Consider the following 22,299-nt stretch of genomic DNA (forward strand, 5'->3'; position numbering starts at 1 on the left):
TAGAATTCCTATGAACGTTGGAGCATTTGCTTCACTGGCCCAGGGTAGAAACCTCTACCACAGCTTTGTAAAAGAGACCTTAGTCCAGTGAGTTTCCAGTATTTTCATAAATTATATTTCCTACAATCCAAAAAAAACCTGGAAACTCGCTGGACTAAGTGTATAACCTCGATGGAGACTACATAAAGAACTAAGAATTGCCGCTGCTGGGTCTGACCAGTGGTCCATCGCGCCCAGCAGTCCGCTCCCGAAGCGGCCCCCAGGTCAAAGACCAGATCCCTAACTGAGATCAACCCTACCTGCATACGTTCCGGTTCAGCAGGAACTTGTCCAACCTTGTCTTGAATCCCTGGAGGGTGTAACAACCTCCAGAAAAGCGTTCCAGTTTTCTACCACTCTCTGGGTGAAGAAGAACTTCCTTACGTTTGTACGGAATCTATCCCCTTTTAACTTTAGACAGTGCCCTCTCGTTCTCTCTACCTTGGAGAGGGTGAACAACCTGTCTTTATCTACTAAGTCTATTCCCTTCAGTATCTTGAATGTTTCTATCTTGTCCCCTTGCTTTTTTACCAAATTTTTCAAATCACCCTCGTAAAATAAAACAAATTCAAAAATAACATCTCACTCATAATATCAATAAGAACATAAGAACATAAGCAATGCCTCCACTGAGTCAGACCCGAGGTCCATCGTGCCCAGCAGTCCGCTCACGCAGCGGCCCAACAGGTCCAGGACCTGCGCAGTAGCCCCCTATCTATCCCTTTCTTCAGCAGGAAATTGTCCAATCCTTTCTTGAACTCCAGTACCGTACTCTGTCCTATTACATCCTCTGGAAGTGCATTCCAGGTGTCCACCACCCGCTGAGTAAAGAAAAACTTCCTAGCATTTGTTTTGAATCTATCCCCTTCCAATTTTTCCGAATGCCCTCTTGTTCTTATATGTTTAGAAAATTTGAAGAATCTATCTCTCTCTACTTTCTCTATGCCCTTCATGATCTCTATCATGTCTCCTCTGAGTCTCCGCTTTTCCAGGGAGAAGAGCTCCAGCCTCTCCAATCTTTCAGTGTATGAAAGGTTTTCCATGCCCTTAATCATTTGTGTCGCTCTCCTCTGGACCCTCTCAAGTATTGCCATATCCTTCTTAAGGTATGGTGACCAATACTGAACACAGTACTCCAGGTGCAGGCGCACCATTGCCCGATACAACGGCAGGATGACTTCTTTTGTTCTGGTCGTAATACCATTTTTAATAATACCCAACATTCTGTTTGCCTTCTTCGCAGCTGCTGCGGATTGCGCCGTTGACTTCATTGTTGTATCCACCAGTACACCCAAATCTCTTTCAAGGTTACTTCCCTCTAATACTAATCCCCCCATTTGGTAGCTGAACATCGGGTTCTTTCTCCCTATATGCATGACCTTGCATTTCCCTACATTGAATTTCATCTGCCATTTATTTGCCCACTCCTCCAGTTTGTTTAGGTCCCTTTATAGGTCCTCACACTCTTCCGTAGTTCTAACCCTTCTACAGAGTTTAGTGTCATCCGCAAATTTTATAACTTCACATTTCGTCCCCATTTCCAGGTCATTAATAAATACATTGAACAGCAGCGGTCCAAGTACAGACCCCTGCGGAACTCCGCTCGTGACTTTCCTCTAGCCCGAGTAGTGACCCTTCACTCCAACCCTCTGTCTCCTGCCTGCCAACCAGTGTTTGACCCATCTGTGTACGTCCCCTTCCACCCCTTGGTTCCACAGCTTCCTAAATAATAAACATAAAGCACTACCCCACACTCTCCATAGTACCCAATATCAAAAGGTTTATTACCACAGATAATAATTGGGTACCAACTGCTCAAAGAACAAGATCTCTTTTTCCTGCAAGAGGAGAGTGAATTTAGTGCAGGGATTGAGTTTTCTAAAATACACATATTACTCTGGTTGGAAAAAAGTACTCACAGGAAAAATCAGGTGCAAATGTTTAGGGGTCTTTCAAAAGTTTTCACTGCAAAAATACTGTGTGTTACTGTTCTGAATTGTGATGCCCAGTCCTTAGGTTAAAAAGTATCTGCAGCTTTTGTAGTTATGCAGGTAAATTGCCTGCTTTATACACTACATTTATAGGAGGATCTCTTCCCTGCACACATATTTTTTGTGGTTTTAAAACAATAGTACTTCCTAAGGATGCTATATTGTCTTAACAAAGCACAGTATTGTTTTGCAAAAGATAAGCACTATAGATATTTAAGTAACTAATCATTTTAATTGCATTTTGTTTGATTCTTTAATTTTTATTAGGGCCCTCATTTTATGAGTCCTATTCGCTTCTGATACATACAGTACATAAACTGGTACTTAAACATTTATCTTCCATAAACGTCTAAATCTCCATTTTATAAAGTGTGCATGCAAACTGCAAGAGGGCATAGTATGGGCCTGTTTTGGGCAGGATAAGGGCTTGGTAAGTTCACAGATGTTTAGTCCCTATCTGCCATCGTATACAGTTCAAGATATTATTGCTGACCTACAAGTGTGTTCATTCCGTTGCCCCTCAATATCTCTCCTTGCTTCTCTTTCCTTATACACCTCCCAGAGAACTCCGTTCCTCAGATAAGTCACTTTTAGTATTACCCTTCTTCTCCAGACTTCGTTCCTTTCATCTAGCTGCCCCCTATGCCTGGAATAAATTACCCGAGTTTGTCCATCAAGCCCCTTCCCTTCCCTTGTTTAAAAGCATAATGAAAACTCACCTTTTTGATATAGCTTTCAATCCTTAACCCTACTCCTCTGCCCTCCAACCCAACCCACTGATTAACCGTTCCCCTTAACTGTTACATTACATTACATTACAGATTTCTATTCCACCATTACCTTGCGGTTCAAGGCGGATTACAAAAAGAGTTATAGATGGAGGGTTACAAAGTAAGATCGCATGTCATTTCCAAGAGTGGGTTAGGTGGTATCAGTGAGTTAGGGAGAAGATGAGAAGGAAGGTACTCGCGGTATTAAGTCTTTTTCAGGGATTTCTTGAAGAGTATAGTTTTTATTTCCTTTCTGAACATCTTGTAGTCTGGGGTTATCAGTAGATCGGCAATTTGGTTATCTAATTTTGCAGCTTGAATGGCTAGTAGGCCGTCGTATAGTTTTTTCCGTTTTACTTCTTTGATTGGAGGGGCGGTGAATGAGGTGTGTATTTTTCTATGTCTGGTTGAGGTAGTTTGGATGAGGTGGTTGTTCAGGTAGGTTGGGTTGTCTCTGTTTATAGTTTTAAATAGTATACAGTAGAATTTAAATAGCATTCTTTCCTGTATTGGAAGCCAGTGTGAGCTGATGTATGCCTCTGTAATATGGTCGTGTTTCCTCAGTGAGTAGACAAGTCTTAGAGCTGTATTTTGAATTGTTTGTAATTGTTTAATCATTGTTGCAGGGCAGAGGAGGTAGAGGATGTTGCAATAGTCCATTAGGCCTAGGATAAGGGATTGTACTATGAGCTGGAATTGTGTTCTTTCAAAGAATTTTTGGACTTGTCTAAGGTTTCTCATAACAATTTCTGTATTGTTTTATTTATTTGTGGTTGCATGGTGCAGCATCTGTCAATTGTCATACCTAGTAGTTTTAGGGTGGTTTGAATGGGGTAATTGATTGAGTTGATTTCTAAATTGGTTATGGTTGGGACTTTGTTATTTTTGAGGAAGATGAATTTAGTTTTTTGTCAGGGTTAAGTTTCAGTTTGTGGTCTTCCATCCAAGTCGTTACTGTATCTAGTGTTTGTGTAGTGTATCTGTCATCGAGAGCTTTGGTTGATCAAAAGGTATGAGAATGGTGATGTCGTCTGCTTAACTATAAGAGGTTAGGCCTTGTTTGTCCAGGCAAACACCGAGGGAGGCAGTATATAGGTTGAAGAGAGTAGGTACGCCACAGGGGTTGGACCAAGGATCAGATTTTTCTTTGTATGTTCTGAATTTTAAGAAACCATTAAACCATGAGTATACTTTATCTGCGATACCTATTATATCCAAAATTTGCAGTAGGATGCTATGGTCTACCAAGTCAAATGCAGCCGTCAGGCCCAGTTGAATGAGCAGCATTTTTTTCCCAGTCCTGAGGTGTTGTCTTGCTGTGTCGATAAGGGAGCCTAGTAATGTCTCTATGCTGAAGTTGGCTTGATTGTGTGGGGTGGAGTATGTTATGGACTTCTAGATAGTTGGTGAGGAGTTTGGCTACTAGTCCTTCAGTTAGTTTGATATATAGAGGTATTGAGGCAATGGGTCTATAGTTGGATGTTAGGTCTGTTGGACCTTTAGGGTCTTTTAGGATCGGGGTGATGATGATTTCGCTGAGGTCAGTTGGGAAAATGTCATCTGTGAGCATGGTTTGTATCCATTCTAGGAGTAGAGTACGGAACTTTGTGCTCGAGGATTTTAGGAGATATGGTGGTCAATGGTTGAGTTCACAGGATGCATGGCTGTACTTATTGTAGAGTTTGTTGAATTCAGCCCAATGTATCTTGGGAAATTGGGACCAAGTTCTGTCTGCAGCAGTTGATTCATTTTCTGTGGGAAATAGTGTGACTTCAATTGTGTGGGTAGCTCTGGTGTTTGTGACTTCAATTGAGGGTAGCTCTGGTGTTTGTAATTTTATTCTTGAAGTGTTCTGCTAGGAGGGTGGCTGAGGGGGGGGGGTATTGTTCGTGGTCATATAGGGTTTGGTGTCAGTTAGATCTTTTAAGATTTGGAATAGTTTTTTGGTGTCTTGGGTTTCCGTGCCTATTAGGTTGGTGTACTGTATTTTTCTCTTTTCTTTTAATTGTAGTTTGTATTTGTTAATTTTTTTCCAGGCGGTTTTCGTGTGATCTAGGTTGGTTTTTCTCCAGTTTCTTTCCAGTCATCTGCATTGTCTCTTGAGTAGGAGTAATTCATTGTCGAACCATTGGTCTGATCGTCTGCTGGTTCTGGTTTTGGTTTGTAGTGGGGCTTGTTCATCAAGGATGTTATTGCTCAATTCGCTCCAGTGTGAAATGAAATCCTTGGGGTTGCATTCTTGAATTGTTTCATCAACGTTTGACTAGAATTTGGTGGGCTCGATGTGTTTGCGTGAGGTGTAAGTTATTATTTTGGATTTTGGTGTGGTTTTGTTGTTGGTCCAGTTGAGGTTGAAGGTGTATGAGTAGTGGTCTGATCAGAGGGAAGGTGACCAGGTTCCATTAGACATTTGAATTTCTGCAGAAGATTTTTGATGGGTCATGAAGGTTGCGATGTCGAGTTGGTGTCCTTTCTCATGAGAAGTTTGTGGGTTTAAAATTTGGAAGGATAAGGCATTGAGAAAAGAAAGGAGGTTATCTACTGGGTTTGGATGATTGGTCTTCAAGATGTATCCAAGACATCTTGTTTGTCTGTCTTGCCTGTTTAGATTGTAAGCTCTTTTGAGCAGGGACTGTTTTCTTACTCTTTGTGACTCTATACAGCGCTGTGTGCGTCTGCTAGCACTATAGAATTAATAGTAGTAGTATTTCAGACAGGGACTCAAAATCTATGTCCTAAAAGTTCAGAGTCAGGAGGTACACCTTCTACCAAGTATGTTTAGGATTTGGGAATCAGCTGCAATTGAGCAGCACTTCATTGGAGGGATTAGAGAACAAATGCCACTAGTAGCATTTGTCCATCCCCTTCCCCTCTCCAAAATGCCCAACAAACTGGTCACTATAACAGTGCCAGGATAAAAACCGGTTTCTAAGATCACAAAGATAACTGTTTATGTTGCAGTACACAACCGGTTGTTATTATTTTACCACACAATCAATTTAGTGTTGGCAGATATCCAGTTATGTGCTGTCTTTGAATAAGTTAATATTCTATATGTTTATTTTTCTAAAATGGATATTTATGATGTCCGCAGTCAGCATATGAACATCCATTTCTATGCATTTTACGACAGCCTCTCCGTCAGCAGATTATTATTAATAAAACTGGAAATGGCCTCCTGAATGTCTCACTACTGACTTCTATGACCTTTTTAAAATGGAGCTGTTCATGTTTTTGGGAGGAAGGATTATTTCGCTTTTTTTAGTAGTTCATGTATTTGTTTTATTTTTATACTCCTGTTTTTGTTGTAAGCAGAGAAAGCACTCATGTTGTTTGCTTTCCCAAACGTCAGAAGTGCCTCCGAGCCATCTTATATGTCAAATATAATGCAATAATTTTTTTTATTAGTCAGTTCATTTTGTAGTTTATTCCTCCGTTCGAGGCCCAACAGAATTGTGCAAGAGAGTTAAAAACTTACCAAGCGTTGGGTGGTCTATAATCCTTATTGGAATGGTCTGTCCATCATCCAGCAGAATCTGATGGAGCCCTCCCTCCAGGTCTCCAGTGCCCTCTAAACTGCTAACAGTTACCAACTGACCCATACTAACAATGTTTTGACCTGCTACTGGCAGGTTACTTTGTGTTGAAGCAACAGTGTTGTTCTTAGTCAGACTGGCACTTGGTGAGAGGTTCTGTGTCTGATTGAGAACCAGTGGTTGGTTGGTTACAGCATTTCCACTAGGATCAAGCAGATTGGTAGAAGAGTGGCGATTTATTGTGATCAGGGCTGTTCCTTCCGTGGAGGTGAATGCTGGCTGCAGCTGTAATCCCTTCAAGAAAGGAAAGAGATTGGATAATCAGTAACACAATATGAGGACAATTTTATAACAAGTCACCCATGTTTGAAAGCCAAGTAGGTACCTATTTCTACCCTAAGGGCTCCTTTTACTAAGGTGTGCTAGCGTTTTTAATGCGCGCTGCAGATTAGCGCGCGCTAAGCCCCATGTTACGCTAAGAAACTAATGCCTGCGGCATTGCAGATCGCGCTAAGCCCGCTATCGCAGCTTAGTAAAAGGAGCCCTAAATAGCTTGATAAAATATAGAGGCAAATCAGCTAAAGAAATATGGCTAGATGGGGTTTAGGTTCTTTGGATGACCACCTTTTCTTAAAGGGAATCGGCGTTCATTTTCTCTGTGATTTTGTTGAACTTTAATTGATATTTAAACCGCTCTATTGTACTGCACAAAGGGTGATATATTAAAATTAATAAATCATAAACTAAAGATTGAAGCTGTAGATATTTTTTATGTTTGCTTGGAAGCAGGCACTAATGTTTGTGGATATTTTATAAATGTGCATAAATTGTCTACACCCGTGCTCCACCCAAACCCCGTCCCTGAACATACCTATAGTACATGCAGACTTTGTAGAGGAAAAACGCTTAAGTACCTGAATAAATTAATGTAAACCATTCTAAGCTCCCCTGGGAGAACGGTATAGAAAATTGAATAAATAAATACAGTATTAACAGGTGTGGAAGATATGCTATAGCAATCTACACAAATAGGGGATTATAATGTTCTTCCTGTGCTTACTAATTGTAGTTAAGCCAAAACAAAACAAAAAAACAATCCAACTGGTCTGCAGTAAACAAAATAAGTGATGAATAACAAAAAAGAAAAACTGCAGAAGCGATGTACAAAGTGACGGGCAGCTTTATTCAAATTAATAAAATATGGTAATCTCAATGGTGGTTCTCATATGTGAAAAATGCAGGATCCGACATGAGCTGTGTTTCGTAGAAAAATTCCTTCCTCAGGGGTCCAGATGGGATAAGATCACAATGGTTGAGAACCGTAGGTATCAAGAAATGAGTGCAAAAAAATCGGTGGACAGCGAATGCTGCCGAATTTTGTCCTGCTGCTGCTGCTACTACTCAGTATGAAACTGATAGCTAGTGCAACTCATAAATTCCACTCTCATCCACAAACTACAAACAATTCAAAATAGGGCAATATGGCTTATCTTCAAATTAAGAAAATTTGACTCCATACCTTATTATAAAAGCCTTCACTGGTTGCCTATTCCTGCATGAATTAACATCAAAATATCATGCACAATGTACCACATCTTATATGTGAGCTCTGCGGAACCTCTCATAAACCTTTTCATCAATTCCTGGTCCGTTTCAGCCAGAAACATCAAGAAAACTCCTTCTGATCCTTCTATCACCAAAAGGAATTAAATACAAGCGCACATTTAACACACTCATCACTTACATTGGCACAAAGAATTGGTACAGCCTCCCAGCAACTAGCAAAGCAGAACCCTAATACCTTAGGTTTCACAAGAAAAAAAAAAGCTCTCTGCTTCGGGACAATATATTCCATTGACAGAAAGCTCAATATCTTCAATGAACGTTTTAATTCCACTCAATGTTATCGGTACCTTTTAGTGTCACCCCAAATCTCCCTTTGCATTCTCTCTTCATTCTATTTTTCTCCCTTTTAATTACCTTAACCTTCGTGTTCGTCAATACAAGATGTATTCTCATTTATTTGTATGTCGCCTTGAACCTAGTCAGGTATAGAGTGACTCATAAATATTAGATTAGAAAACCAAAATTAACCACATTTTTCCTTCTAGTCCACATCAAGGTCTAAGTAAAAATACTTTTAAAACAAATAGAAAGAAATATTTTTTCACTGAACAAATAGTTAAGCTATGGAACTCTTTTCTGGTGGATGCTGTAACAGTGGTTAGCATAGCGGAGTTTAAAAAAAGGTTTGGATTAAGTTCCTGGAGAAAAATTACACAATCTATTAAGACAGACATGGGGAAAGCCACTGCTTGCCCTGGGATCATTAGCATGGATTGTTGCTACTATTTGGGTTTTTGCCAGTTACTTGTGACTTGAATTGGCTACTGTTGGAAAAGCACTGAGCTAGATGGACCATTGGTCTGACCCAGTATGGATGTTCATATGTTTTCATTAGCTGGTGAAAGATTTGCTGGTACTGTTTGTAAGTCCCAATGGACACCTTTAATTTTGCTGAAAAAGTATGTGGCAAAATCATTGCTGGTTAACTGTACAGCTATACGATGGGGGAGGTGGTAATGGGTGAGAGTAGCCTTGAGAAAGACTTAGGGGTAATGATAGATAGATCAATGAAGCTGTCAGCGCAGTGCGCAGCGGCCTCAAAAAAGGCAAACAGAATGCTAGGTATAATCAAGAAGGGTATTACAACCAGAACCGCAGACGTTATCCTGCCGCTATATCGGGCAATGGTGCGCCCGCATCTGGAGTACTGCCTCCAATTCTGGTCGCCGTACCTTAAGAAGGATATGGCGATACTCGAGAGGGTTCAGAGGAGAGCGATGCGACTGATAAAGGGTATGGAAAACCTAACATATGCCGAAAGATTGGAGAAACTGGGCCTCTTTTCCTTGGAAAGGCGGAGTCTTAGAGGGGACATGATAGAGCCTTACAAGATCATGAAGGGCATGGAAAAAGTGGATAGGGACAGATTTTTCAAAATTTAAAAAAATACAAGAACGAGGGGGCATTTGGAAAAGTTAAGAGGGGACAGATTCAGAACCAATACTAGGAAGTTCTTCTTCACCCGGAGGGTGGTGAACACCTGGAATGTGCTTCCAGAGGGTGTGATACGACAGATTACACTACAGAGATTCAAGAAGGGTTTGGATGAATTCCTGAAGGATAATGGGATTGAAGAGTATAGATAGAGGATTGCATGATTTCCTGAAGGAAAAGGGGATTGAGGGGTACTGATAGAGAATTACTATGCAGGTCCTTGACCTGATGGGCCGCCGCGCGAGCGGTCTGCTGGGTGGGATGGACCTCTGGTCTGACCCAGCAGAGGCACTGCTTATGTCCTTATGTTGTGGGGTTTGAGGTAGGCTGTTTACTATTTTTAATAATTGCTGGCTGAATTTGCAGCTTGTTCAGTGTATTGAGAGAAATATAGGGCTCCTTTTACAAAGGTGCACTAGTGTTTTTAGCGCATGCACCGGATTTGCAGGTGCTACCTGAAAAACTACCGCCTGCGCAAGAAGAGGCAGTAGCGGCTAGCGCATGCGCTAAAACCGCTAGCGCGCCTTTGAAAAAGGAGCCCATAGTTTTTTGGCTGTTAAGGGCTGGTGAAACACTGCCATGTGTTTTTTTTCATAGTTGAGCTCGTAGGAGCCAACTTTTCAAAATTATTGGGGTTGCTGAACACAACCAATATCCTTCCTCCCCTAGCCACTACCAAAAAAGAAAGTCTTACATTTTGTTAAACTTTATTTACTATTAATGACCAACATATTTACAGGATATTGTCCAACATTCAAGACACAATGTTATCACTATATAAAATTGACCAAATACCACAAAAATATAGGCTATCTGATGAATTATACTCAGTTTACCATTAAATTATACTTTTTACCACCAAATTATATTCCATTTTGCAGTCAAGGGAGAAAAAGGCTTCAAGGGCTCAAAGAAGCAGGGCTTTAGAATATGCTTGCCCTGCTTCCAATGTTCGAGCTATCATTAGCCAGAAAAAAACTCCCTCAAATTTAACTGCACTGTTAGGAAGGATCCCAAAAATATTGTGGGTGAGAAATATGTTAAACATAGTGCTGAGATAGGAGATACATGTTAAACTTCTAGAGCACTTGTTGTTCTGCCATCTATTCGGGACATAGCCAAGAAAGCAGTTAACTGACAAAGTTAAAAAAAACATTTATCTGAGCAGTGGCATATAATACACTTACAAGGGTATCTCAAGTAAAATGTTACCCCTAACAGAATGACCCCTGGTCTCAAAAGAAGAAATTCTCGATGGCGTTTATGAGTCTCTCTTGAAAGATCAGGGTACATTTGAATTTTTAGTCCTAGGAATTCTTTCTGTTTATTTTTAAAGAAAAGCCTCAATAACCATCCTTTATCAATCGAGAGAGCTACAGTTAATATCAGTGTGGTAGGTGTTACCATGTCCTTATCAGACGTCTCCAAAATTTCCAATACATTTAGCATTGCTTGATCAGGTTTTTTCTGTAATTGAGGCCCATTTTTATTTGGAAGGTAATAAACTTGAGAAAATGGAGGTAATGTTTCTTCAGAAACTTGTAGAATTTCTACCAGGTATCTCCTAAGCATCTCCCTAGGAGTTACCATTGTCAATCTTGGAAAATTAGTAAGTCTCAGATTATTATTTCTTGAAGCATTCTCAAGCACTTTCATTTTCTTTCTAAGATTAACATTATCCTTGACTAGGGCTTCTTGCAATTGCGTGTCAAAGCAGCTCCTGATTGGTAAGGTCCGACTTTAGTGCAGGAAGAGGCGGTTGGAACATACCGCGAGTGATTTCCTTCACTCGCAGGTGCTCTGGCTGCTCTCTACTGCCTGGTCATTCGCAGTCGCAGCCTCTCGCGGTTCTGATCATTTGCGGTCAGAAAATACCGCGAATGACCGGGACCACGAATCGCCAACCGCGAATGACCGGGGGAGTATTGTATATTATAGCTCAGGATATGAAACCTTTAAAGCAGCGATCTTCATTAATTTTTAAGCTGGGCTACTTTGGATTCTAATAAGCTGAAAGAGAACTCCCAACTAACTTCCTGTTCAGGGCCATGATACTGTTGACCAGTGTATGTCAATGACATCCATCCCTATCAGCCCACTTCCAAACTTCATTCAGGGATTGTCTTCAAGGTTATGAGAGCATTTTCCTCTTATCCTTCAAGCACGCAGCTCTTCCCCCCATCCACTTTCCCTTTTTGTCCTGAGTGTGGGTAGCGAGGCAGAATAGCAGACCCCCCCCCCAAGAAAGAAAATTGGGGTCACTGTAGGTCCTAATTTTACTAATAAATTATGCCCTATTGGAAACCATAAGAGGGACCTACCTAGACACTACCAGGTCTACCCACTGAACTCATACAAAGACCCACTCATTCACTTAACACACAAAAAACAAGAAAAAAAGGAAAAAAATGTAGAGAAAAAGTCTCAGAGCTCATCTTCATATGACAAAAAACTCCACTTATAACAACCATTAAGCAAGGTCCAAAATGTATCAGTTCACTCAGCAGTGAGAAACACTATAGTAGCCCTCGTAAGAACCACCTCAAAAAAACTTCTAGCACAACAATGGTTTCTCACTGCTGAGTGAACTGATACATTTTGGACTTTGCTTAATGGTTGTTTATAAGTGGAGTTTTTTGCCATATGAAAATGAACTGAGGCTTTTTCTCCACTTTTTTTCTTGTTTTTCTTTGTTTTGTGTTAAGTGAATGAGTGGGTCTTTGTATGAGTGCAGTGGGTAGACCTGTTGGCTGGTTATCATAAGTTTGTTTCTTTCAAAATGTTCATCGATGTTGTCTTTTATCAGTGCTTCCGCCATTTTCCCCGGAACCGAGGTCAGACTCACTGGTAGATACTTGGATTGTTACATTAAAATTTCAATAAAAATAGAATTAAAAAATAAGCCATTCAGAAGACTTCATGTAGAGGATGATTTTGTTGTTCTGGTGAACAGGGTATGGCTTGTACAAGTTGAGTGTTCTTCTGTTTATCTACCTGGAGCTGAGCGAAAATCTTGGGCTGAAGTGATGAAAGTGAAGACAACAGCTGAGCTGGAGACAAAGATTCTCCAATCTGGCTTGATTCTACTTTAGCAATGACTGATCCTGGTGCACTTCCTGAAATATGAAACAGACATAATAAAGCCTAAATAAATTACAGAGCTAGAACACTGAAGACTGTTAGCTTTTGGTAACACTTTTCAATTAAGGTATCCCTGTAAATGTATTGTTCCCTTAAAAGATGTTAAATATGATTTTTTTAACCTTCCCAGCTACAATATTTCCTTGAAGGTCTATATCAGGTTAGTATTTGGTGCAAGTTGTTTGTATAGCTCTTAACTTCATAAAAACAAGATACCTCACTGTTACTGTTTATATTTAATTTGTATTTTTGAATATCTATCTTCTAAATTTTCCTCCTTGGGTCTCCCAAATTTGTGGGCTGAAAGCATGCTGGATTATTTTTCTTCTCATTTTTTTTGTCTTCTAGAAGATTTGATTGTATTTTTCTTAAATTCCACAATGCTGAAATTGTGACAAAGTATGTATGTTTGTTTTGTACAATATTTGAAAAAGCAATTTTTAAAAAAAGCAGCCTCAAAAGAAGGAGCTATTAGGTGGATCTTGAATATGGCCAGAGAGAAAGGATATAACGTACCAACTCATTCAACTGATCTTTAATCTTAAAAACACAGACCATATTACCTATTTCCTTAAACTACATTGGCATCCTATTGAAGAGAGAGTTATATTCAAATTTGGTTGTATATGTTCTAAAGTGTTGCATGGTCTTGCACCTAGTTATTTCTTTGGTTAATTCTAGTGGATAGGGATATTGGAAACGTCAATATTAAGATCAGGGATTGTATTGGAAAATTTGAAAAATAGGCTTTGTCCTGTAAACTAAAACTAAATACAAATAAGACAAAAATTTTATGGTTTGATCAGTTATATTTGGTCCCTACATCAATTAAATTGGAATTTGGAGCTACTCTTAAAGTTGAAAAAAACAACCAAAGTATTAGGGGTTATTTTGGACCCTTCCTTGACATACAAGGATCAAATCACAAATTTACAGAAGAAAACCATGTATGGTTGAGCTTGGTGAAATCTTTTTTTTTTTTAACATCATTTGGCATTGGTGGTTGATATGTTGGTATCACAACTCGATTATTGTAATTCTTTGTATTTGAATTTAAACTAAAAAAATAGGAAAAAAAAAATTGTAGCTGATTCAAAACGCTGCAGTGAGATTGATATATAGTATGGTCTGAAGAGATATGATAATGTGTCTATATTTTATAAGAAACTGAATTGGCTGCCTATAGAGAAACATATAGGAATTTAAAATTGTCTGATTCATCATATTATATAGGCAGAGACTTCTGATCATCTCACTTTGTTCTTTTCACGTTTGCATTATTCATCTAATAGATTAATACATTTTTATTGAAGTTGCCCCCATTTAGTGGTATATGTTTTAAATGTCAATTCAATTTTTCTTTTACATATGCTGATATTGTTATTTGGAATGATTTATCTATACAAATAAAGACAGAAGTTAGTTATTAGAAATGTTGTAGAATGTTGAAAACATTTTTATATGATATATTGTAAAGTTAGTACTTTTAGTTAAAGAATTGTAAGGACATATTTTTATCCAAGGAATTGTATTTTCCCATAGAATCACCTTGAACCAAACGGTATTAGAGCAATTAAGAAATCTTGTATTAGATTACATAGATCATTTTACATTTGCTAATGCAAGATGCTCACAGTGCAAAATTACTTTGTTTGTTTTTCCATCTGCTAAAGGTTGTTCACATAAAAGATATTTCCAATGACTATTGTCATTTCAGGCTGCAACCTGGGATAAAGATTTTAGTCACTTGATAGTTTAAGAACATAAGAATAGTCTTACTGGGTCAGACCAGTAGCCCGTACTCACGGTGGCCAATCCAGGTCACACTATACCTGGCCAAAACTCAAGTAGAAACAATCCATGCTACTGATCCAGGGCAAACAGCATTTTAGAAAATTGTTATAACACCTACTTATTTTTCAAATTTTTAGAAGCTTAATGCTTTGTATTTCACTAAGACTGTTCAGTTTTTCTCTTTTTGTTAGCCTCATAGAACTTTATGGTGTTGTGGTATATAAATAAATGTTTATGTTATGAAGCAATTCTACATATATAGAGCAGCAAGGCATAAAGCGTAATGTCCAAAGGGCAGCACCATAATAGCAGCTTAATCCACAAACAGAGGTTGTTGTGAGAAAGGCTTTATGGAGAGATAAGAGAGAAACGCTATGAGGTGTTAAAAGTGTTAAGACAGTTGTAGATGAACTGGAGGCACTTTAAATGTATGCAGCTGTGAAGGGTGAGCCAAAGTTATGCTGAATACATTGTAAAAGAGACAGATCAGTGAGAAGTAGTTTCAGTTCTTAAGCAGGATATATTGAGAGCGTGGACAAGTGTTTTAGCATTCCACTGAAGAAAGTAGGGAATCATAGGCCATCAGTGACAACTGTTTGTGAAGGCTAAAGTGGGCAGGGCTAGAATAGGGCTAGGTAGAAAATTAAAATATTTGGGGTTGGGCAATATCTATATATCTGCAGGAAAGGGACTGGGGCACTTCTGAACACTAAGGAAGGAATCCCTTACTATGTGGCTCTGATGCAGCTACACCAGCTGTCTCTCCCCCCTGCCAATACCTTTTTTACTGATGGTAATATATTACTATATCCACCACTAGTGGAAACACTGTGACCTCAATTGTCTTGTTGTATATATTATACTATTTCATACAGAGGAAAAAGACCTCAGTGAAAGGGACAGACCGCAACATTAAAGTTTACCTGAGGTTTTTTATGACCTATGATTAAAATTGGATATAGGCTGTGAATACCGCTGAATTATCAATGTTGTGGTCTATCCCTTTCACAGAGGTCTTTTTCCTCCTTATGAAACAAGTCAATTGGGGTCACACTGTTTCCACTAGTGGTGTGTATAGTAATATATTAGTTGTGGATTCTGCCCCTTTTTTTGATGTACTGATAAACTGAATACACTCCAAGAATTATGTACCAAAAAAATCAAACTAATGCACCAAAGCAATACAATATATTAAATAGAACAATATTTGCAGCATTCTGGAAATATATGCAGGCACTTTAACATTTGGCTCTCAGGTAGCCCTGGTACCCCAATCCACCATGTGAAACAGTGGTGTTCAGGAGCACCATAACAAAAACCCTGTAGTTTTGTGCATACCATGACAATAGTGAACCTCTGAGTTGACTTATGACAGAGAACTGCTTGATTTCCTTGAGACTTTAGGGTCTGCTGAGTTCATATCATATGATTTAATGCCAAGGAGGTGATGCTGTTTGCCTTAGCATCTTCAGCATATCGTAGGTTGATGTCTTGCTGAATCCGCATGAATGCCATGATCTTAAGAGGTCGATATTCAAAGTTCCTAACCTGTTAAATTGCCTGTTCAAGGCTAACCTGTCATTTTCAGCAGCACTTAAGCATTTATGTTTGTTTAAAACAACAACATTAGGTTTGCAATTGTTGCAAACTATAGTTACAAAAGGTGAAATTAAAATATAGCCACAAAGGTGAAATAGGACTGTGTCATTATTAATATAACTGCATCGGTTGCCCATTTAGCTTTGGGTCATTTTCAAAACTATGATCACAGTACTTAAAATTCTTACAGATTTCCTGCAGGTGTGGAGAGAGCATTTGGAACTTATAGCTTTGATGAAGAAATTGACCGATATACAAATCCAAAGATTTACTGTGGAGGTTTAACCTTGATACTATTAGCAGGGAGGGGGTTGAAGGGAGGGTATAGTAAATCACTTAGGCCCTCTTTTACTAAGGTGCGCTAATCGTTTAGCGCACGCTAATCAATTTAACGTGCACTAAACGCTAACACGTGCATGTTAGTCTATGGACGCATTAGCATACCTTAGTAAAAGAGGGGGTTAGGGAGGAGACTTTGGAAATAAAAGTTGGATGTAACAAGTTGTGCTGTATGTTAAATCTGGTTGTCCAAAGCCATAGTTGGAGTTTCTAAATTGGATTCTTTTCAAAAGGGACTCAATGCAATACATAAATTATGCAACTTATAGTATATTTGTACTTCTATCTTAGTTATTGTACACTGCCTTAAAACTTGCATGAAAGCTAGTATATCAAATTATTAAATCAAATCAAAAAAGCTAATAAAGCAATACATTTAAAAAAGTTATCAGTCTGTGTACCTGATTTTTTTTTTTTTTAATGTTCTAACACAGTGTTCTTCAACTGCCAGTCCATGGACCGGTGTAGGTCCACAGAAATTTCTTGCTGGTCCACAGGCCCAGCCCGTGCATCGGGCCCCAGACAGTGCTCTTCAGCCGCCGGTCCATGGTGCGATCGATGCGGCATTGTCTTCGGGCCGGCTCCCTCTTCCTCAGTGCTGCAGTGCACAAAGCCGTGGGCCGAGGCTTCTATGCACATCCTGCGCCTGAACTGGAAGCCTTCTCTCTGACGTCGCAATGTCAGAGGGAAGGCTTCCAGATGAGGTGCGGGACGCAAGAGGAGCCGCTGCCCATGGCTTTGTGCACTGCAGCACTGAGGAAGAGGGAGCCAGCCCGAAGATAACACTGGGGGGGGGGGGGGGCAGGCCAGAAGGCAAGATACAGCATAGAGAGAGGGAGACAACGGTAAAGGGGCATGAATTAATTTTTTTTAATTTAGTGATTGATTTACATCTGCTGTCTGTTCAGGAAGAAATGCATTTGTTTCTTTTCCTCTAGGGTTGAACTGCATGCAGTCTTGCACCTTAGGGTTTGTTTGTACATACAGTACTCCCCCAATATTCGTGAGGGTTCCATTCCAGTAACCCCCGCGAATCTTGAAAAACCACGAATACGGTTTTTCTTAGGGGAGACTGAAGAGGGCAGCGGGAGAGGGCAGCAAGAGAGCAGCCAGAGCGCCGCGAGTGCAGGAAATCACTCACGGTATGCTCTGACCGCTTCTTCCTGCACTAAGTCGGGCCTTATCCAATCAGGAGCTGCGTGTCAAAGCAGCTCCTGATTGGATAAGGCCCAACTTAGTGCAGGAAGAGGCGGTCGGAGCATACTGCGAGTGATTTCCTGCACTCGCAGCACTCCAGCTGCTCTCTCCTGCATCTCCCGCTGCCCTCTCCTTGTCGGTGGTTCGCAGTCAGAAAATACCGTGAATGATCAGGACCACGAACTGCCGACCGTGAACAACCAGGGGAACACTGTATTAGTACTTTTAGTTTTTGGTCCCATATTTGCATAGGGGTTATCTGTGTTCTGGTAGGAATGAATGTTGAGAAGCATACAGTGTGCTTTGTGTAGTTTAATTTTGTGGTTAAACATTATGTGTTGTTATAAGATTATATTGTATGTGTATATATGAAAAATGAATGGAAAAAATGGTATTACAATTAGCACTATTATTGGGGCGGGGTGTGGGGCGGAGATTGAGTGGAGATAGGCGGAGTCTGGCCCACGACATAGCCAAATGTACTTCAATTGCCGGTCCGCAGACCGGTGCAGGTCCACAAAATAATTATTTTATTTCCACCGGTCCATAGGTGTCAAAAGGTTGAACAACACTGTTACAAACATATCTGTTTATCTTCCCACATGAATGGAGTTACTCTGTTCCTACTGTTTGCAACTGTAAACTGATTTCCACAAGGGAACGTACTCTTTCTAGTCAAATTCATGTCCTTTTGACTTTCCATGATAAAATGTAAGAAAAAAGACTATGGTTGTTTCATCAAGGTCTACTTCTGTTTTATTTTCCACACTGCCTCTAGTGGACCGTCTGCCTTGCTGTTTTCTGACTTTTGAATTTCCTGCCAGCATGTCTACAGTTGGAATCTAACTACAAAATGTTTTTCAATTAAAAATGTGGTTATTCCCACAATTTGGCTATTCAGGAAAACTTTTATATCTGACTTGTTCAATTAAGGGTAGCTAAAAATTTAAGGTAAATCAAACCCAAGCACAGAACTGTATAAATCAAAGACTCATGGAAATTGTACTAAACACATCATATCACACCTTCAGTGAGTGATGATGCAAATGTAACTGTCACAGTCTCTGTGAGAACATTGCCATTGTCCACCGTCCACTGCAACTGAAAGACAAAACAGACACAAATTTGAAAGATAGAAAAAATGAACAAAATGTCTTCTTTATTTTGCAGTACCTATTCTTTATCCCCCTTACTTCTCTGTTCTTGCATCCTGGCTCTTGCTCAGATTCCTGCAAAGAAACATAGGTAATCTATTATTAGCAAGGGGACAATTTTAAAGGCATCACATTCACATATAATACTATTTACTTATTCAGCTTTGGCAAAAAGCTGTTTAGGGCTAAATGAAATGATCACTCTCACATTATCTCTGATATTTCTACTACTGTAAATTGCATGACCCCTTTCATCCACAATGTAAAAATTCAGACACAAATACATACATCACTTTCAGGATGGATGGGACACTTCTAGATGTTTCCAAAGGGCTGAATGGAGGTGCAACAGTGTCATTGTTACTATTATCAGTAATTGTAATGGGGAAAACTGAAGCATAGGGAAACTAAGAGGGAAGTTATCAGTCTAGATCAGTGGTTCCCAACCCTGTCCTGGAGGACCGCCAGTCAGGTTTTGAGGATAATCCTAATGAATCTGCATGAGAGAGATTTGCATATAATGGAGGTGACAGGCATGCAAATCTGCTCCATGCATATTCATTAGGGTTATCCTCAAAACCTGACTGGCTGGTGGTCCTTCAGGACAGGGTTGGGAACCACTGGTCTAGGTTATTGATAAGATATATTATTTCACTGTTAACTCCAGTTATTAATAACTAGGTCTCATTGCATAAAATAGGACCTATGTTAAATCAGAATGAGTGAGAGGCAAAATAAAATGTCTTAACTGTAGTCCACGTGGCTCACTTGTGTTCAAAGAGTTATCTTGTCAACTGAGTATATTCAAATTAAGGATGTCGAGTGACTGTTTCAGAAAGGGAATTCACCTGAGATGATTGGGGAATAGCTATAAGCAGGTCCTCCCTGGGGTCCTTCCCCCTCCTCCCTCCCCTGCAGTACAAGTGCTGCTTTGGTATAATTTATGTCACTTTTTGCACAGTGCAATGCTCTAAGCAAGATGATTATGTTTTCCATCTGTACTTGTGAAAAACTGGTTCTCACTGGGACCTAAAGATGAATTTATAAGCAATTTGTGACAGGGAATTATAAGGCTGAAAACCAGGACAAGGGTTCATATTTGTCTCCACAGTTGCACAAGTAAGGTTATACTGTTTTCTTTTTTTTGCCTTCTTATTATTTGATTATTTCTAAGTAGATGTGAAACTAGCAACTAACTATCAGTCCCTCCCAATTTGAGTCCATGGTCAGTATATTTTTAAACAAAGGTAACTATAGGCAAAAAAATCCAGGTATTTGGTAGCAGTATCCAGACAGTAGCTGTCACTGAATATTCCAAAAGACGGTGAGCTGATGGCACTATCTGAATTGCAGCATTTTTGCTGTCCTATATTTATCCAGGGAGTAGCCCTGAATATCATCACAAGCCAGATATAACCTCCTGCTCTACCCATGGTTTGTCCCAGTACTATCTGGATAATGTCAAAAGGGTCAGAGGAAATATTCAGCAATGGACATCCCTCTCACCAGCACTTATCTAGTAGGAGCTGCTCCTACCCAGCAAGTTCAGGTTTCCACAGCAGAACACAACTACCTTAGTCATGCGATCACTGGAAAATTTGAAGAGCTATATTTTACAGCTTTCCAGCATGAAATTGCAAAGGAGATACATTGATAAAATCTGAGACTGGGATCAATTATATTTATTATAGATTTTTCCAGTAACATTAGCATTTATAAAAAAAAAAACTGTAGCTGGATTTTCGTATATAAGAAGTGCAGCAACAAGATGATGTTTACTTATGTATGTGCAGTGTGTAGGCTTTCCTAGAGCCAATGTGGAGATACATTTTATAATGATCATTTTTCAAAGCAAGTGTAAATTTGCATGCTACTGAGATTCACTGTTATATCTGCATATTCTTCATCACCAGCAATCATATTCTCCTTCTCTCTCCCCCTCTTTACCCCAGCATTCACATATTCTTCCTTTCTTTTTCTCCTCCTTATTCCCAGCAATTTTGGCATTCTCCCATCCACTGCAATCCTCCGTCTTTCCATGTATAGCAGTCTCCCTCTCTCAACATTCCCATCTCTTATCTTCCTCCTCCATCAAACAAGTTATTTTTCTTTTATTTGCCCTTGACCACTGATAAACTTTTCCACCTGGAGCAAGCTCTCTCTCTCTCTTTTTCAACACTCCCCTCCATCCTCTCTCTGTGCTCTCCTCCACCTCCTCCACCAATACAAAGCAGAAGGCACAGGCAACATCTCTTTGATCTGCACCACAGGCTAACTTATGAATGAGAACGTACTTAGCTCCTAGTTTTGAGGTTTTTTAATTGACATTTTACACTAGTGTATGGAAATCTAATTACCACATACTGTCCTGCTTTTCCTTAACCTCTTTTTTAAATCTCTTTCTCCATCCGCCTTCCTTCCATTTCTTCATTCTCTCCCTGTTCTTCTGCCATTTTGTCTCTTCTTTCTATTTCTTCACTTTCTCCCTGTTCCTTCATGCTTCTTCGTCATCTGCCTAAAGAAAGCAGGTGGCCACACAAAACATCTCTTTGGCCTATGTAGGAGCCAATGTTGCAGCTTCTTCCTTTCTTGGCTGCTAATCTCATCCATATGGATGCCATCCAGGGCCTGCTCTGATATCATCCAGCCATGATAGCAACAGCCACATGGCGACCTTGAAGTGCTGCAGGCAATGGTGATTTTTGGGAGGGTTTCAATTACAACTGGAAAATGTAAATTCCCCACTGGGGATGGGGAAGAGCAGGTTATCAGGGTTTCTGGTTATAATTGAAAATCAGACATCTTAAATATATTGTAGTAAAACACTTCAAATTAAGGTTAAATTAAGAAATACTTCAAGTGGGTTCAAAATAAGATGATGTTTGAAAACTATTTTATTTATGTATTTATTTTATTTAAAAATTGCTTTACTGCCATTTCAAGAAGGTCAAAGTGGTGTTCAATCTAAGATTAAATGGAAGAAAGGAACTCCAAAGATTTCATTAAAGGAAAGACCATTCAGTCATCACATTCACACTTACAAAACGAAAAAAAAAGAAAAAAAATCCTGTACTCTCTATGCAGTAGTCCCATGAAAAGCACCTGAGAATGTCAAGCAAAGGCCTGTTCAAAGAAGGTGGTTTTCAGGGCCTTTTTGAAACTAGGAAATGAGATACCCCTGATCGAATGGGGCAGCTCATTCTAAAATTGGGACCTGTAGATTCATAACAAGATTTGAAAGGTGAAGGGAGCACTAATTGGTTGGCATCTAGTGAGTGAAAAGATCTAGCTGGAGCATAAGCAGAAATCAAATGAGAGAGATAAGATGGGATGCCTTGATGGGCGAGACATATTTAAAAATGAGAGTGGTGAGAAAATTTGTATTGTTTAAAGAATAACTGGGGTTGTGAGGAATGATTTGAAGGGATCTTAGTTGTTTGAGATGAATTTAAAGGAAGGGGTTGCACTTTATTTGTTTAGATGAAAATTTCCTTAATTTCAGAGTGCAATCTCTTTAATAACATTAAAATAATTGAAATGATATTTATTAACTTTAGAATTAAGCAAATATTTGTATGAATGGTTGTGTAGGGTGTTGATTGGTATATCTTTAAGGTATGTTTTAAAATGTTTTATCAATAATTTCCTAAAGATATTTGAGTTGATTGATAAAATGTCA

At 39.4% G+C, this 22,299-nt stretch overlaps 1 protein-coding gene across 4 annotated transcripts in view; it reads right to left on the minus strand.

Moving 5' to 3' along the window:
- The window catches only part of CARF (calcium responsive transcription factor), a 152,436-nt gene that overhangs the window by 20,710 nt on the left and 109,427 nt on the right, over nucleotides 1-22,299 (minus strand). For all 4 annotated transcript variants that reach the window (XM_033945032.1, XM_033945036.1, XM_033945034.1 and 1 more), the window contains exons 12-15: nucleotides 18,660-18,695; nucleotides 18,492-18,567; nucleotides 12,391-12,512; nucleotides 6,279-6,630 (exon numbers count right to left, since the gene is read on the minus strand). In XM_033945032.1, the coding sequence (XP_033800923.1) occupies nucleotides 6,279-6,630; nucleotides 12,391-12,512; nucleotides 18,492-18,567; nucleotides 18,660-18,695 (586 nt within the window). The remainder of the gene's footprint in view (nucleotides 1-6,278; nucleotides 6,631-12,390; nucleotides 12,513-18,491; nucleotides 18,568-18,659; nucleotides 18,696-22,299) is intronic.

Source organism: Geotrypetes seraphini, chromosome 5 (assembly GCF_902459505.1).
Source record: "Geotrypetes seraphini chromosome 5, aGeoSer1.1, whole genome shotgun sequence".
NCBI classification, from domain to species: domain Eukaryota; kingdom Metazoa; phylum Chordata; class Amphibia; order Gymnophiona; family Dermophiidae; genus Geotrypetes; species Geotrypetes seraphini.